The sequence below is a fragment of the Aquarana catesbeiana genome, linkage group LG02, assembly GCF_042186555.1.
Source record: "Aquarana catesbeiana isolate 2022-GZ linkage group LG02, ASM4218655v1, whole genome shotgun sequence".
Classification (NCBI taxonomy): Eukaryota; Metazoa; Chordata; class Amphibia; order Anura; family Ranidae; genus Aquarana; species Aquarana catesbeiana.
Window position 1 is genome coordinate 68386019 of NC_133325.1, and position 15997 is coordinate 68402015.

Consider the following 15997-nt stretch of genomic DNA (forward strand, 5'->3'; position numbering starts at 1 on the left):
TTCTACCTCTGAGAGCGCTGTGGCTACTTTTCCAAGAGATTGTAACCTGCGGAGTGCAATTATGAGATTGGTGACAGAGAGCTGTTGGTGATCATTTTAGCCCTGAAAGAATGGAGACAGCTCCTTGAAGGTACCACTTTGCCAGTTCTCATTCTTACTGACCATAAGAATCTCACATTCTTGTCTGAGGCTAAACGCCTCTCTCCCAGAAGGGCTCGAAGGGCTCTTTTCTTGTCAAGTTTCAATTACATTGTCTCATTCTTACCCTGTAGTAAGAATGTAAGGGCTGACGCTATGTCATTACAATTTTCCTCCACTTCCAAGATGGAGTCGGTTCCGGTTTCCATGATCCCTCCTGATCGTATTCTGGCTACGGTTCGCAACAGTCTTACTTCTCCTTTGGGTGACAAAATTCTTACTGCTCAGGTCCATGCTCCTCCTGAGAAACCTTGTGACCGCTGCTTTGTCCCAGAGAGTCTCTGTACTGCCGTGCTCCAGACGTACCATTCTCCCAAGGCTGCTGGCCACCCTGGGAAGAATCAACTCTTTTGGGCCATTTCCCAACAATTCTGGTGGCCTAGTCTATGTGCTGATGTAACCGCATTCGTAGCTTCCTGTTCCATGTGTGCTCAGAGTAAGACTCCACGACACCTTCCTGTGGGCCTCCTAACAACCCATACCCAATGTAGAGAGGCCCTGGACCCACCTGTCTATGGATTTCATTGTGGAGTTACCCAACTCCCAGGGCAACACAGTTATCCTCATGGTGGTTGACCGCTTCTCAAAAATGTGTCATTGTATTCCAATTAAGAAGTTACCCACTTCTAAGGAACTGGCTTCCATTTTTGCTCGGGAGATCGTTCGCTTACATGGCTACATAGCTATCCAAAGTGATTGTGTTGGACAGGGGTGGTCTGTTTGTGTCCCGGTTCTGGTGAGCCTTTTGCACGCAGTTGGGAATTCAGTTTGCTTTCTCCTCTGCGTATCACCCGCAGTCTAATGGGGCCGCAGAATGAGCCAGTCAGTCCTTGGAGCAATTCCTCTGTTGCTATATTTCTGACCATAACAACTTGTCAGACCTATTATCATGGGCAGAGTTTGCTCAGAACAGTGCCTTGAATTCTGCTTCCTGATTGTCCCCGTTTATGGCGAACTATGGTTTTCAACCTTCCATGTTGCCTGACTCATGTGTTCCGCAGAGTATTCCTGCATTAGAGGAGCATCTCCGTGGTCTTCATTCCACTTGGGCACAAGTTCAGGAGGCTTTGTGACATGCTAATGATAGGTACAGACTCTATGCTGACCGCAGACGCCTGCCTGCACCTTTCTACCAGGTTGGGGACAGGGTCTGGCTGTCATCTCGCAGCCTCTGACTTCGTGTTCCCTCACTGAAGTTCGCACCTCAGTTTATTGGGCCTTTCCGTATTCTTCACAGGATTAACCTAGTGGCTTATGGATTAGACCTTCCTTCTAATATGTGTATTTTGAATGTATTTCATGTCTCCTTATTAAAACCTTTGGTCTGCAACCGCTTTACCACCTTGGTGCCACGTCCTCACCCTGTACAGGTTGAGGACCATGAGGAGTATGAAGTTCAGTCCACTGTTGACTCCCGTAGGTTCCGTGGGCGCATACAGCACCTGGTGCATTGGAAAGAATATGATCCAGAGGAACGCTCTTGGGTCTCATCCTTGGACATACATGCCACTGTCCTCCTCCGATTTCCATAGACGTTTTCCCCTCAAGCCTGTTAGTCCTCCAAGGGGAGGGGTCGTTGAGGAGGGGGTACTGTTAGGGCTGGGCTCAGCCCTTCCTTCTCTGAGCTGGCCGCTCAGCTGTCAGCTAATTGCCAGCTCCTACCTCTCCACAGTTACTCAGCTGTTGATGATATCCTGCTCATCAGTTCTGCCTACCTAAGCCGTCCAGCCCAGAGGATTCCTGCCTTCGCCCTGGTCAACATCATAGAGACTATCTCCTGCGTTCCTGTTAAAGACTTGCTTGGCTGACATCCCTTCTGGCTCCAGATCCTGCTTGCTGTTTTACTATGCTCCTCTCCGGGTCACTGACGTTTGGCTTGTCTGACTATTCATTCCGGTTCCTGAACTCTGGCTATGTTTTGACTACATTTACTCTGTTTACCTTTTTTTTATATCATTAAAGTGTGATTTAACTGTACTTCTGTCTTATTCTAATTCATGGTTCCTGACAAATTGTCACTGAACCTAACCTATCATGTATATTAGCATCAAATTAATTGCCTGTGTTTGTGGCATCCTTGCTTAAAACAATTTAGGAGAAAGAAGTATACCAATATGGGATCATCATAGCTTGCTACAGAAAACTGATAAAGAAAATGATCTAACTATAAAGAAAATTAGTATTTTTGATATGCCTGGCTTGCTGCAGTCCTGGGAAAATAGTGAAGTCATCTTCACAGCTGCAAATCCTAACTCAGACCTATTCTAAATGGGCAACGCAGAGCAAGGTGACAAGTTATTTGGTCATTGCGTCAGTCCCACGCTCCAGTCTCTTATCAGTTTAGTTTAAACCAATATCCAGCACTGTAATAAAGAAATACAGTTCATTACAATGACAGGCCCTGCAAGTGACAGAAGAGATAAGAGTTATTATTAAAGCTCCGAGGGAAAACAAATAATCTTGTGCAAGTGATGTCAAGCTGGAATAAGAGCCATAAATTAAAGCATGCTTCATTAGGAAATTCAAAGCAATAAAACCATATGCCTCCATCCATACTAGATATACTGTTCATAGATCGTTATCTGCTTGTCCTATAAAAAAGAACACCATTATAGTTAACCATGTCAAAAAACCCTTGTTTCATGTAAAACTAAATGTCATCCACAGCTTCTGCCATAAACCATGACAAATAATGCAGTTTCCAAACATTGCACTTTCTGCTGCTCATCCAGGCTTTATTCAAATCCACAGAAGAAAGACTGCCTGCATACTGAAAACTACATCACTGATAACATTTTATTGTACTGGACACATGCCCAGCAAAGCCCTATCTGTGAGTATTAGTGCCAGGAAGCTAGCTGTTAGGTAATTTGGACAGGGTAAAATCCCCAAATCCTCACTAAATTTAATAGGCACGATGCCCGGCGGGTGTGGAGCGGCGACTCTTTGTACATCTTGCCGCATGTATGCGTTCCTTGATCATCCGATCGAGGGCGAATACTGCTGTGCAAAATGTAAGCACATTGTTTCCCTGGAAGCCCAGGTTCTGAATCTGGGGAAGCAACTGTCAGCACTGAGAAGTCCCTCCATACTAAAGGTGAGCCAGGAACGTACACGGCAGGTGCTGGCAGGGGCCAGCACAGAGGCGGGTGGAGACAAAGAGGTGCAGGCACTAGCAAAGAGTAGATGGGTGACAGTCAGGAGGGGTAGAGGGGGAAGTGCCAGAGAGGCCGATCCAGGACTGGAGCATCCCAATAAGTACGCTCCATTGAGTGACATTGGTGAAACCAGTCAGGGACCAGCACTCCTCCAGTGAGAGTGGGGGGGCAGCAAAGGGAAAGGAAAGACAGATTCTGGTGGTAGGGGACTCAATTCTTAGAAGGACAGAGAGGGCAATCTGTAACCAAGACCTGAAGCGCCGAACAGTATGTTGTCTACCGGGCGCTCGGGTTGGGCACATCACGGATCTTGTGGACAGATTACTGGGAGGGGCTGGGGAAGACCCGGCTGTCATGGTGCACGTTGGCACCAATGACAAAGTCAGAGGCAGATGGAGTGTCCTAAAGAACGATTTTAGGGACTTAGGTGCTAAATTGAGGAAAAGGACCTCCAAGGTAGTGTTCTCAAGAATACTACCGGTACATCGAGCCACACCAGAAAGGCAGAGGGAGATTAGGGAAGTAAACAAGTGGCTGAAGAGCTTGTGTAGTAAGGAGGGGTTTGGGTTCCTGGAGGACTGGGCCGACTTCTCAGTCGGTAACCGGTACTATAGAAGGGACGGACTGCACCTAAATGAGGAGGGTGCAGATCTGCTGGGAATGAAGATGGCCAAAAAGTTAGAGGGGTTTTTAAACTAGGGGATGGGGGGGAGGGTCCAGAGACAGTGATAGCCAGCGCGGAAGATATTCCAGAGGGTAGTATTGGGGGCATTAGTGGTAGGTTAACCAAAGCACAAAAACACAAGGTGAGTATAGTAGCAAGTCCTAGTTGCAATCTTGAAACACCCAATACGAGGACAATATGCGACCGGTCTAAACTATGTGGCATGTTCACCAATGCCAGGAGCATGGCGGACAAGATGGGTGAACTAGAGATACTGTTGTACAAGGAGGATTTGGAGGGAATTTCAGAGACCTGGTTCAACAGCTCTCATGATTGGCTGGCAAACATTCAAGGGTATACCCTATACCGCAAGGATAGAGAGGGTAAAAAAGGGGGAGGGGTATGCCTGTATATCAAGAATAACGTACCAGTGAATGTGAGAGATGACATCACTGAGGGAGCTAGGGAGGAGGTGGAATCCTTATGGGTAGAGCTCCAAAGGGATGAAGCTAAGGGGAAAATAATACTGGGAGTATGCTATAGGCCCCCTAACCTGAGGGAGGAAGTGGAGACGGATCTCTTATCACAAATTGGATTAGCAGCAAGGATGGGAAGTGTTATCATAATGGGGGATTTTAATTATCCAGACATAGACTGGGCGGAGGGAACCGCACATTCATTTAAGGCTCGCCAGTTCCTTAATGTCTTGCAGGACAATTTTATGGGTCAGATGGTAGACGCACCAACTAGAAATAAAACATTACTGGATCTACTGTTTACCAACAATACAGACCTGATCACAGATGTGGAAATACGGGGCAATTTAGGTAACAGCGATCACAGGTCAATTAGTTTCAGTATAAATCACACAAATAGGAAACATGAAGGGAACACAAAGACACTGAATTTCAAAAGAGCCAACTTCCCTAAACTACAAACCTTGCTAAAAGGCATAAATTGGGATAAAATATTAGGAACAAAGAATACGGAGGAGAGATGGGTTTGCTTTAAGAGCATATTAAATAAGGGCATTAGCCAATGTATCCCATTGGGTAATAAATTTAAAAGAGCGAACAAAAATCCTGGATGGCTTAACTCCAATGTAAAAATGCATATAAAAGCAAAGGAGAAGGCCTTCAAAAAATACAGGGTTGAGGGATCATCCTCAGCATTCAGACTTTATAAAGAATGCAATAAGAAATGTAAGGGTGCAATTAGGATGGCTAAGATAGAACATGAAAGACACATAGCGGAGGAGAGCAAAAAAAAATCCCAGTAAACAGTAAAAAAGGGAGGACAGACCATATTGGCCCCATAAAGAATGAGGAAGGACATCTGGTTACAAAGGATTGGGAGATGGCAAAGGTATTGAATTTATTCTTCTCCTCAGTATTCACGAGTGAATCGGGGGCTTCAGTAACCAAAACTGCAGTGTTTATCCTCATGACACAACACAGGAAGCACCTACATGGTTAACAGAGGACGGAATTAAAATTAGACTTGAGAAACTTAACATTAATAAATCACTGGGACCAGATGGCTTGCATCCGAGGGTACTTAGGGAACTCAGTCAGGTGATTGCCAGACCGTTGTTCCTAATTTTTACAGACAGTCTATTGACTGGAATGGTACCAGCTGATTGGAGAAAAGCCAATGTAGCACCAATATTTAAAAAGGGCCCAAAAAAACATCCCTGGGAATTACAGACCAGTTAGCCTAACGTCAATAGTATGTAAACGCTTGGAGGGGATGGTAAGGGACTTTATACAAGATTTTAGTAATAAGAATGATATCATTAGCAGTAATCAGCATGGATTCATGAAGAATCGTTCTTGCCAAACCAATCTATTAACCTTCTATGAGGAGGTGAGTTGCCATCTAGATAAAGGAAGGCCCGTAGACGTGGTGTATCTGGATTTTGCAAAAGCATTTGACACAGTTCCCCATAAACGTTTACTGTACAAAATAAGGTGCGTTGGCATGGACCATAGGGTGAGTACATGGATTGAAAACTGGCTACAAGGGCGTGTTCAGAGGGTGTTGATAAATGGGGAGTACTCAGAATGGTCAGGGGTGGGTAGTGGGGTTCCCCAGGGTTCTGTGCTGGGACCAATCCTATTTAATTTGTTCATAAACGATCTGGAGGATGGGATAAACAGTTCAATCTCTGTATTTGCAGACGATACTAAGCTAAGCAGGGCAATAACTTCTCCGCAGGATGTGGTAATCTTGCAAAAAGACCTGAAAATGAGGTTCAATGTAGAAAAAAGTAAAATAATGCATTTGGGTGGCAAAAATATGAATGCAATCTATACACTGGGGGGGGAGAACCTCTGGGGGAATCTAGGATGGAAAAGGACCTGGGGGTCCTAGTAGATGATAGGCTCAGCAATGGCATGGCATGCAATGCCAAGCTGCTGCTAATAAAGCAAACAGAATATTGGCATGCATTAAAAGGGGGATCAACTCCAGAGATAAAACGATAATTCTCCTGCTCTACAAGACTCTGGTCCGGCCGCACCTGGAGTATGCTGTCCAGTTCTGGGCACCAGTCCTCAGGAGGGATGTACTGGAAATGGAGCGAGTACAAAGAAGGGCAACAAAGCTAATAAAGGGTCTGGAGGATCTTAGTTATGAGGAAAGGTTGCGAGCTCTGAACTTATTCTCTCTGGAGAAGAGACGCTTGAGAGGGGATATGATTTCAATTTACAAATACTGTACTGGTGACCCCACAATAGGGATAAAACTTTTTCGCAGAAGAGAGTTTAATAAGACTTGTGGCCACTTATTACAATTAGAAGAAAAGAGGTTTAACCTTAAACTACGTAGAGGGTTCTTTACTGTAAGAGCGGCAAGGATGTGGAATTCCCTTGCACAGGCGGTGGTCTCAGCGGGGAGCATTGATAGCTTCAAGAAACTATTAGATAATCACCTGAATGACCGCAACATACAGGGATATGTAATGAAATACTGACACATAATCACACACATAGGTTGGACTTGATGGACTTGTGTCTTTTTTCAACCTCACCTACTACAGTATGTAACTATGTAACTATGTGACTTTCCTCACTGATGCGTTTTACCCAAAAGTGTACTTTTCTATCCCTACCACTGCACCCTTCCCAACTCTTCCTTCATCACCAGTGCTCCCCTTCTGCACCTCAATCTTGCCCACTGTACTGCTCCTCTACTCCATCTCCAGCTTTGGCCCTTGTATTGAGGAACTCCTCCACCTCCAGCTTCCTCTCTATACTGCTGATCTCCTCCACTTCCCTCTCTGTACTGCTGATCTCTTTCGCCTCTCTCTTTGTACTGCTGATCACCTCCACCTCCCTCTCTGTACTGCTGATCACCTCCACCTCCCTCTCTGTACTGCTGATCTCCTCCACCTCCCTCTCTGTACTGCTGATCTCATCCACCTCTCTCTCTGTACTGCTGATCTCCTGCACCCGCAGCTTCCTCTCTGTACTGCATATCTCCTCCACCCTCTGTTTTTACCTTTACTACCGCTCTCCTTCTCCACTGTTCTGCATATACTGGTCCTCTACTTCCCCTTTAGTGTCCCCCCTTTATTGCTCTGCTTCTTGAATGTCTGTGTCCCTCCTGTACTGCACTCTAACATAAATGGGGATATGCATTCCCACACACCTCCGGCCAAGGGGGAAAACAGCCTAACGTTTATTAGGACTTTACATAAATAATAGGATGCTGTACTGTATGTGTTATATACTCTAATAAGGAGGAGACAAGAAAAACACACTGATCTTCCCACCAAGCTGAGAGAAGTATCTTTTCCCTCTAAATAGTGGCTCAACACACAGATGAATATTCAAATATTAATGGTATCACTCCTGTGCAGTCAATGCATGTGTCTCTTTGGCCCAAAGAATTGGGACACCCTGTTAGCTGATCTTGGCCAAAAAAAAGCTCTTCCTCTACTGCTCCACCATCTACCTCTAGTGCTCTTCTCATATTGCTCCTCTCCTTCTACAGTTTTCCTTCCTCTTCTCCACCTCCAGTTTTCCCACAACTGTTCTTCCACTCCACCTTTAGTTGCCCCCTTGTACTGCTCTTCTCCTTTTTCTCCAGCATCCTCCCAGTACTACTTCTCACCTCCACTTCATGTTTTCTCCTGTACGGTTCATTTTCTTCTCCAGTTTCCGCTTTGTGCTGTTTCTCTCCTTTATCTCCAGGAGACCCTGTTGTACTGCTCCTTTCCTCAACCACCTTTGCTGCTCCCCTTTTTGCCTCCAGCCTCTTCTCTGTACTGCTCCTCTCTCCTCTACCTCCAGATTCTCCCCAGTACTGCTCCAACAACCTCTACTATTCCTCTTTTCAAGTAATCAACTCTCTTGTTCCCCACCTCCGCCACCAGCACCCCCTGTACCTCTCCTCCCCTTCAGTTTCAGTACCACCACTTCTTCTCACAACCCCCCCTCCCCCCCTACACTTCTCCTCTCCCCCTATATACTGGTCCTCTTATTCTTCCCTTCTTCCCCTCCCTTCCTGTGTATTAAATGTGAAGAATATCATAAAAGAAGGCTAGAGGCCTGTTAAATACAGGATGCTCTTTTGTTTGCAAACGTGTTATAATTCTACCAGAAAAAAACGTTTAGGCTGCTTTCACACCGAGGTGCTTTACAGGCGCTATAGTGCTAAAAATAGCACCTGCATAGCGCCTGTAAAGAGCCTCTCCTCTCACTCCAGTGTGAAAGCCCGAGAGCTTTCACACTGGAGCGGTGCGCTGGCAGGACGCCAAAAAAAGTCCTGCAAGCCGCATCCTTGCAGCGCTGCAGGAGTGGTGAACACACCGCTCCTAAAGCACCCCTGCCCATTGAAATCAATGGGCAGCGCGCTTTGCAGGCGGATTTAACCCTTTTTCGACCGCTAGCGGGGGTTAAAAGCGCACTGCTAGCGGTCTAAAAGCTCTGCAAAAACGACGGTAAAGTGCCGCTAAAAATAGCGGCGCTTTACCGCCGACTCCCCCAACGCCCCAGTGTGAAAGTAGCCTTAAATACTGTTAACGAGCGATGATTAAATACAACGGTCTACAGCAATACACAGGATCAGCAAGCATGCAGAAGAAAACACCTTGATTGCAGATATGTACAGTAATACAGACACAAATGACTGATGAAGAGAACCTAGGAGGTGAGTTGATGAATGGCTTGGTAATATTGCTAATTAGTTACGTATAAAAGAGAATTTCATATGTTCCCATTATAGCACAAGCTATATTACCAAGCTGGAGCAGAGGAAAAGAGTTTGTTTGTTCCAAACAAAATCTGCATTAAACTCACATGGGGGAGACTAATCCACCAAGAATGAATACTCATGCTGTGTTCAACGAGATGAATAATACAATCACATGGCTGCACTGCATATGTAAAACAGACTTTATGAAAAGTGTATCAATGTATCTGAGTTTCTTACAGAGCAACAGTAGAATACAATCAATGTACCGCTACAGATGGTAAAATTGGAGATGTGCTTTAAGCTTAATACAAATCCAGTAAAAAGAAATCACACTGTGCGCAAATATAAATATATACAAATATATGCATTAAACACAGAAAAACATTTTTTTTTTTTTTTTACTTTAAATTTTTATTAGCATTATAAAGAGCAATCCAAGGAGTGTGAACATTCTTAATTACATAACCGTAAATTTATAAGTAAAATAGTAAACCATTGTACGGTGCAAGATCTTGCAGTGAAATAAGTTTGTATAGTGTCCTTTGATCCGTCTACCCCAATGGATGCTAACTGTAGACAGATCCAATTCTACTCTGTATAAAGGTGACAGGTACAATAAGAATAGATCAGTAGTATCCAACCTGGTATTAATTATACATCACAACCTTTTAAATGGTTAGAGGCTCTTTGATTTTTAAGCCATTCTTGCCAGTTTCTTATAAAATTATTAACTGAGGAGTTTTTCCGAGCTAGAAGAAGTTCATATTGGGTTTGAGTGTTTATTCTAGCGACCACCCTTGACAAGTTAGGAGTTTCTGTAGATTTCCACATGCTTGTGATGGTTAGCCTTGCCCCTACCAGAGTATGAGTTACTATCATCCTAAAACATAGTGGGTATCTATCCAGATTTATTCCCAATAAGGCCATTTCTGGTGTCAAATCTATTAAAATGCCTGTGAGGTCTGCTATAAAAGAGGAGATAGCGTTCCAGAAACTTGTTACATTTTTGCAAGCCCATAGTGTATGGTATAGGTTACCTGAAGGCTCATTGCACCTCCAACATAATGGCGATATGGAGGGGAATATTTTTGCCAATCTATACGGGGTCAGATACCACCTATTAAGGATTTTTTAGAATTGTCCCAATGTTCAATGCAAGCAGATGTTTTAGTTATTGTTGTTATAGCTTTTTCCCATTGTTCCCAAGAGCATGTTTGTGAGAGGTCTTTCTCCCATTTCAACATGCTGGGATTTTTCCCATTTGTAGAGATGGATGAAAGGAGGTTATAAAATAAAGACATTCCCTTTTTTTTTATTTAGATGGTTATCGGTTAAGAATTCCCAGATTGTCTTGGGAATGGTTATGTCTTCTAGTTTTAATTTTTTTAGGAGGTTGTTTTTTTTTCCGACTATGTTTGTGAGATGATCTGGTAGGTAATGGTAGGTTTGAAATCCTTGCTTTACCCAATCACGTGTTGATATTTTTATTCTACAGTATTCTACTATTCTTGTAGGAGTTGGTACTTTAGTACAAGGAATTTCTTTATTAGATTTGGAAAGAATAAGTTTCCATGCAATTAAGGTTGCTTTTATAGATAGGAGGTTGGGTACGAGTATTTTTTGTTTAAATTATATGCTTGGCCATAGACAGAGCGTATAAATCATGTCCTTTTGTGAATTCTTTTTCTATACGCACCCATAATTTGTCATTAGGGGTGGCATACCAAAATTTAATTTGGTCTAATAAGGAGGCATAATAATAATTTTTAATATTTGGTAGTCCCATTCTATCCAATTCTTTATTAGTGGTTAGTATATCAAATGCTACCCTTGGTTCTTTCTCATTCCATATGAATTTCTTCATTTTTGTAAAAATTTTTGCTGGTATCAAGATTGGGAGGGAACGAAAATAATATAGTATCTTGGGTAAGATTATCATTTTAAAGGCTGCTATCTTCCCAACCCACGATAGTTGCACTTTTTTATGTTTTGCAGATCTATATTAATTTGTTCTGTTAGTTTGGGGAAGTTTCATGTATATATTTAGATGCGGGATAGGAAATCTGTATGCCTAGAAAGTTGATGGATGGTTCATTCCAATTGTTGTCATAATTTTTGCTTAGTATATCAATTTGGTTTTTGGTAATACATAACATTTATTTTGGTTAACTTTGTAGTAGGAGACCTCCCCATAATGATCTAGTAATTTTCTAAGTTTGGCTATGGAGGATTCGGGGTTAGATAAAGTTGATATCATCCCCAAAAAGTCCAATTTTATGTTCATGTTTTACAGTGATCCCAGTAATTTCTTATACTTTCTGCTAATGGCTCTATTATTAGTGAGATGATTATAAGGGACAATTGTAATTCCTGCCTGGTTCCAAATAAGATAGGAAGTTATATTTAGTAAACGATGTGTCCCGGCCGGGCTGCAGAAATCTCCTAGTTTGCGGGGTCCCCCGTGATCCTTTCTCTTCGTTTCCCCTGGGTGATCTCCAATGTACCCTGTGCCTGTCTGTGCTCTCAGGGAAGCTTTAGGTCGCCTTTGTAGCAGAGCTCTCTCAAGCTGCTTCCATCAGCCTCTGTAGCCAGCCGCCCCCACAGAAAAACACATTTTAACTCTTAACTTGCCACCCCTTTTAACTACTTCAAAAAGTGGGCACTTTCACCTCCTCCCTGGCCAGGCCAATATTCAGCTTTCAGTATTGTCACACTTTGAATGACTATTGCGCGGTCATGCAACACTGTACCCATGTGAAATGTTCATTTTTTTTTTAAGACAGATAGAGCCTTCTTTTGGTGTTATTTAATCGCCACTGTGTTTTTATTTTTTTGTTAAACAAATGAAATAAGACCAAAAATGGAAAAAAATTTAACATTTCTGTTATAAAATTTAGCAAAAAAGTAATTTTTCTTCTTCACTGATGGGCACTGACGAGGCTGCACTAATAATCAGTGTAAACAGTGTGCTGACAAGCCTTGCCAGTTATTGGCATTCTTTTCTTCACGCAGACACAACGTGTGAGAAAAAGACTGCCGATAACCGGCAAGTCTGTTTACATTTGATTCGCTGTGATTGGGCCGAAGGACGCCCGATGCGTGGCCCAGGAGGCAGTTTTCTGGGAGGACATCTATGGACGCCCTTCCAGAACTACAGCACAGTGATGTAGCCATCTTTTGGCCATAGCGCAGTACTAAAGTGTTTGAAATGCATCTACACACATATCAAAGACACTGTCAGCTTGCCTTTGCAGGGTTCTTGTAGGGGAGCAAGGACTTTGTAGGTCCTTGATCCCCCACAGCTGGCATAAACAACGGGCGCTTCCAGGTTTAGGAGAGCATGTAAACTGCTCCCCTGTAATAGTGCTTGAGCCTAGCAGCCAATTGCTAGGCTCGTGCACCGCCACATGCCTGGAAGAGTGACATGTTACCTACCCCAAGACGGATGACACAGCCAAACTCAGCACTAGGCTGCAGAAGGGCTGGGAAATGTAATGGAGCACAGGTAAAGAGGGGAGCTTTTGTGGCGTGCAGGTGAGGTGAGTATAAGGGCGTCAGTGGATGCTTCGCATGTCTTTGGAGGTTGCTGCAAGCACAGGGAGAACAGTCAAACTCCAGGCAGATAGTGTCCTGCCCAGGTTTCATACCCCAGTGTTCCAGGGCTGAGGTGCTAACTGCTACCTGTATATATACAGTATCTCACAAAAGTTTTGTACAAAATTTTTGTAAATATTTTATTAATTTTCATATGACGTTCTTTTCATGTGACAACACTGAAGAAATTACACTTTGCTACAATGTAAAGTATTGAGTGTACAGCTTGTACAACAGGGTAAATTTGCTGTCCCCTCAAAATAACTCAACACACAGCCATAAATGTCTAAACGGCTGGTAACAAAAGTGAGTACACTCCTAAGTGAAAATGTCCAAATTGGGCCCAATTAGCAATTTTCCCTCCCCGGTGTAATGTGACTTGTTAGTATTACAAGGTCTCAGGTGTGAGCGGGTGTGTTAAATTTGGTGTTATCGCTCTCACTCTCTCATACTGGTCACTGGAAGTTCAACATGGCACCTCATGGCAAAGAACTTTCTGAGGATCTGAAAAAAAGAATTGTTGCTCTACATAAAGATGGCCTAGGGTATAAGAAGATTGCCAAGACCCTGAAACTGAGCTGCAGCATGATGGCCAAAACTATGCAGCGGTTTAATAGAACAGGTTCCACTCAGAACAGGCCTCACCATGGTCGACCAAAGAAGCTGACTGCACATGTTCATCGTCATATCCAGAGGTTGTCTTGGGGAAATAGACATATGAGTGCTGGCAGCATTGCTGCAGAGGTTGAAGGTATGGGGGGGGGGTCAGCCTGTCAGTGCTCATACCAAACGCTGCACACTGCATCAAATTGGTCTCCGTGGCTTTTACCCCAGAAGGAAGCCTCTTCTAAAGATGATGCACAAGAAAGCCCCCAAACAGTTTGCTGAAGACAAGCAGACTAAGGACATAGATTACTGGAACCATGTCCTGTGGTCTGATGAGACCAAGATAAACTTATTTGGTAACCAGGTGAGGAGTACAAAGACAAAGTACAAAGTGTGTCTTGCCTACAGTCAAGCATGGTGGTGTCATGGTCTGGGGCTGCATGAGTGCTGCTGGCACTGGGGACCTACAGTTCATTGAGGGAACCATGAATGCCAACATGTACTGTGACATATTGAAGCAGAGCATGATCCCCTCCCTTTGGAGACTGGGCCACGGGGCAGTATTTTAACATGATAAAGACCCCAAACACCTCCAAGACGATCACTGCCTTGCTAAAGAAGCTGAGAGTAAAGGTGATGGACTGGCCAAGCATGTCTCCAGACCTAACTCTATTGAGCATATGTGGGGCATCTTCAAACTGAAGGTGGAGGAGCGCAAGGTCTCTAACATTCACCAGCTCAGTGATGTTGTCATGGAGGAGTGGAAGAGGACTCCAGTGGCAAACTGTGAAGTTCTGGTGAACTCCATGCCCAAGTGGGTTAAGACAGTGCTGGAAAATAATGGTGGCCACAGAAAATATTGACACTTTGGACCCAATTTGGACATTTTCACTTAGGGGTGTACTCACTTTTGTTGCCAGCGGTTTAGACATTTTTTGGCTGTGTGTTGAGTTATTGTGAGGGAACAGCAAATTTACAGTTATACAAGCTGTGCACTTACTACTTTACATTATAGCAAAGCGTCATTTCATCAGTGTTGTCACATGAAAAGATATAATAAAATATTTACAAAAATGTGAGGGGTGTACTCACTTTTGTGAGATACTGTATGTGTGCAAAAAAAAAAAGGTCTGATGTTGCCATTTTATTGGTAATAGCTGATCAATGCTCATATTCACAACAACGCTACAATACGTTTGTGCTTGGATTTTTCATTTCTAAACACCCAGCACATTGCTCTTCGTTTTATTAAACATGTCTGGATATACTTTTACAGCAAGCAAGGCCTTATGCCCACTGGTTTACTCGAAACGCTGTTTCTACTGACAGGAGAAAATCAGCATTAAAAATTCACCTAAGCTGTGTTTTTTTCAAACCAGTTTAGGCGAATTTAGCAGCGTTTGGGCATTTATTTATTTCATTGGCCAGAACTGTCATTTATTGTGACCATTGAAAGGAATAAACGCTGAAGTGCTAAACGTGCCTAGCGTTTAGGTGTGTTTAGCACCATTCAGCGTTTTTTGTAGTCAAAATTCCCTCTCCTAAACAAGATTTTAGAGCGTTCAGAAAATGTCCTCTAAACTCCCCTGCTACTAAACTGATGTAAACCTATATGTGGGCATGGACACATAAGAGAACATAGAGGGGAGTTCAGGGACAGAAAAATAAAACACTAAAACCCACATAAACGTATGTTTAGGAGCAGCAGTGTGCATGAGGCCGCATAGAGATGTAGCTCACCTCATCGTCGTCGTCATCATCAATGAAGAAGGGATCTCGCGATGACTGGCTCTGGGAGCTTTTCTTGCTGAAGCTGGAAGAGGTGCTGACAGCTCTGCACATAAAACAGCAACAGAACAAAGGACATTTTTATATTATTATAGCATGTTGCATATCTTCCATAACAGTTTCTAAAGAAGTTTTTGTTTCCCATAGCTACCAGATTCTTTCTATACAGTGAAGCTGACTGCTAAATATCGAAACAAAATAGTTTGTTCTTGAAATACTGTCATGCAAGAATCCTGCTGTTTTTTTTTTTGTCACAGCATACACTTTGATTTTAGAACATCAAGATTGTAATATAACAATACATACAACAGTTATTTCTGACAATCCAATATAAGCCTGCTTGAAAAATCTTCTTTCTTGTTGTGAGTGCTGCCTGTCTATTGGTCATCTCTTTCAAAAACTTTCTGTATTCACTGCATGTTTATCCTCTGCTGTTTACTTTCTATTTCTAAGGACTACATATCCCATGGCACCTTACTCTCTGTGAACAGTGATTCCTGTACTGACTCCGCCTACTGAAACTCCTTCTCTCAGCACCCCTGTAATTCAGAAGGCAGGCTCTGTGAAATGTGTGACACAGCAGTGCCTACCCAAAAGGCATAGTGATTACATGCCACAGAATTCAAGGAAGTAAATGTGTGGGGATCTTCACAAAGTAAGTTTACAAACTTCAAGATCTTTCAGATTAATGAAGATGATAATGCTCAGGCTGGACCTCTGGCAAATACAGTAAGTGAAGTCAGGGTGCCTGACCTTTATACTTCCAGGTCAGTTTTTCACAAAAAGACAA

At 43.2% G+C, this 15997-nt stretch overlaps 1 protein-coding gene across 2 annotated transcripts in view; it reads right to left on the reverse strand.

The window, feature by feature from the left end:
- MRE11 (MRE11 homolog, double strand break repair nuclease) overlaps positions 1-15997 on the reverse strand; it is a 497020-nt gene that overhangs the window by 35216 nt on the left and 445807 nt on the right. For both annotated transcript variants that reach the window (XM_073613016.1, XM_073613017.1), the window contains exon 19: positions 15160-15253. In XM_073613016.1, the coding sequence (XP_073469117.1) occupies positions 15160-15253 (94 nt within the window). The remainder of the gene's footprint in view (positions 1-15159; positions 15254-15997) is intronic.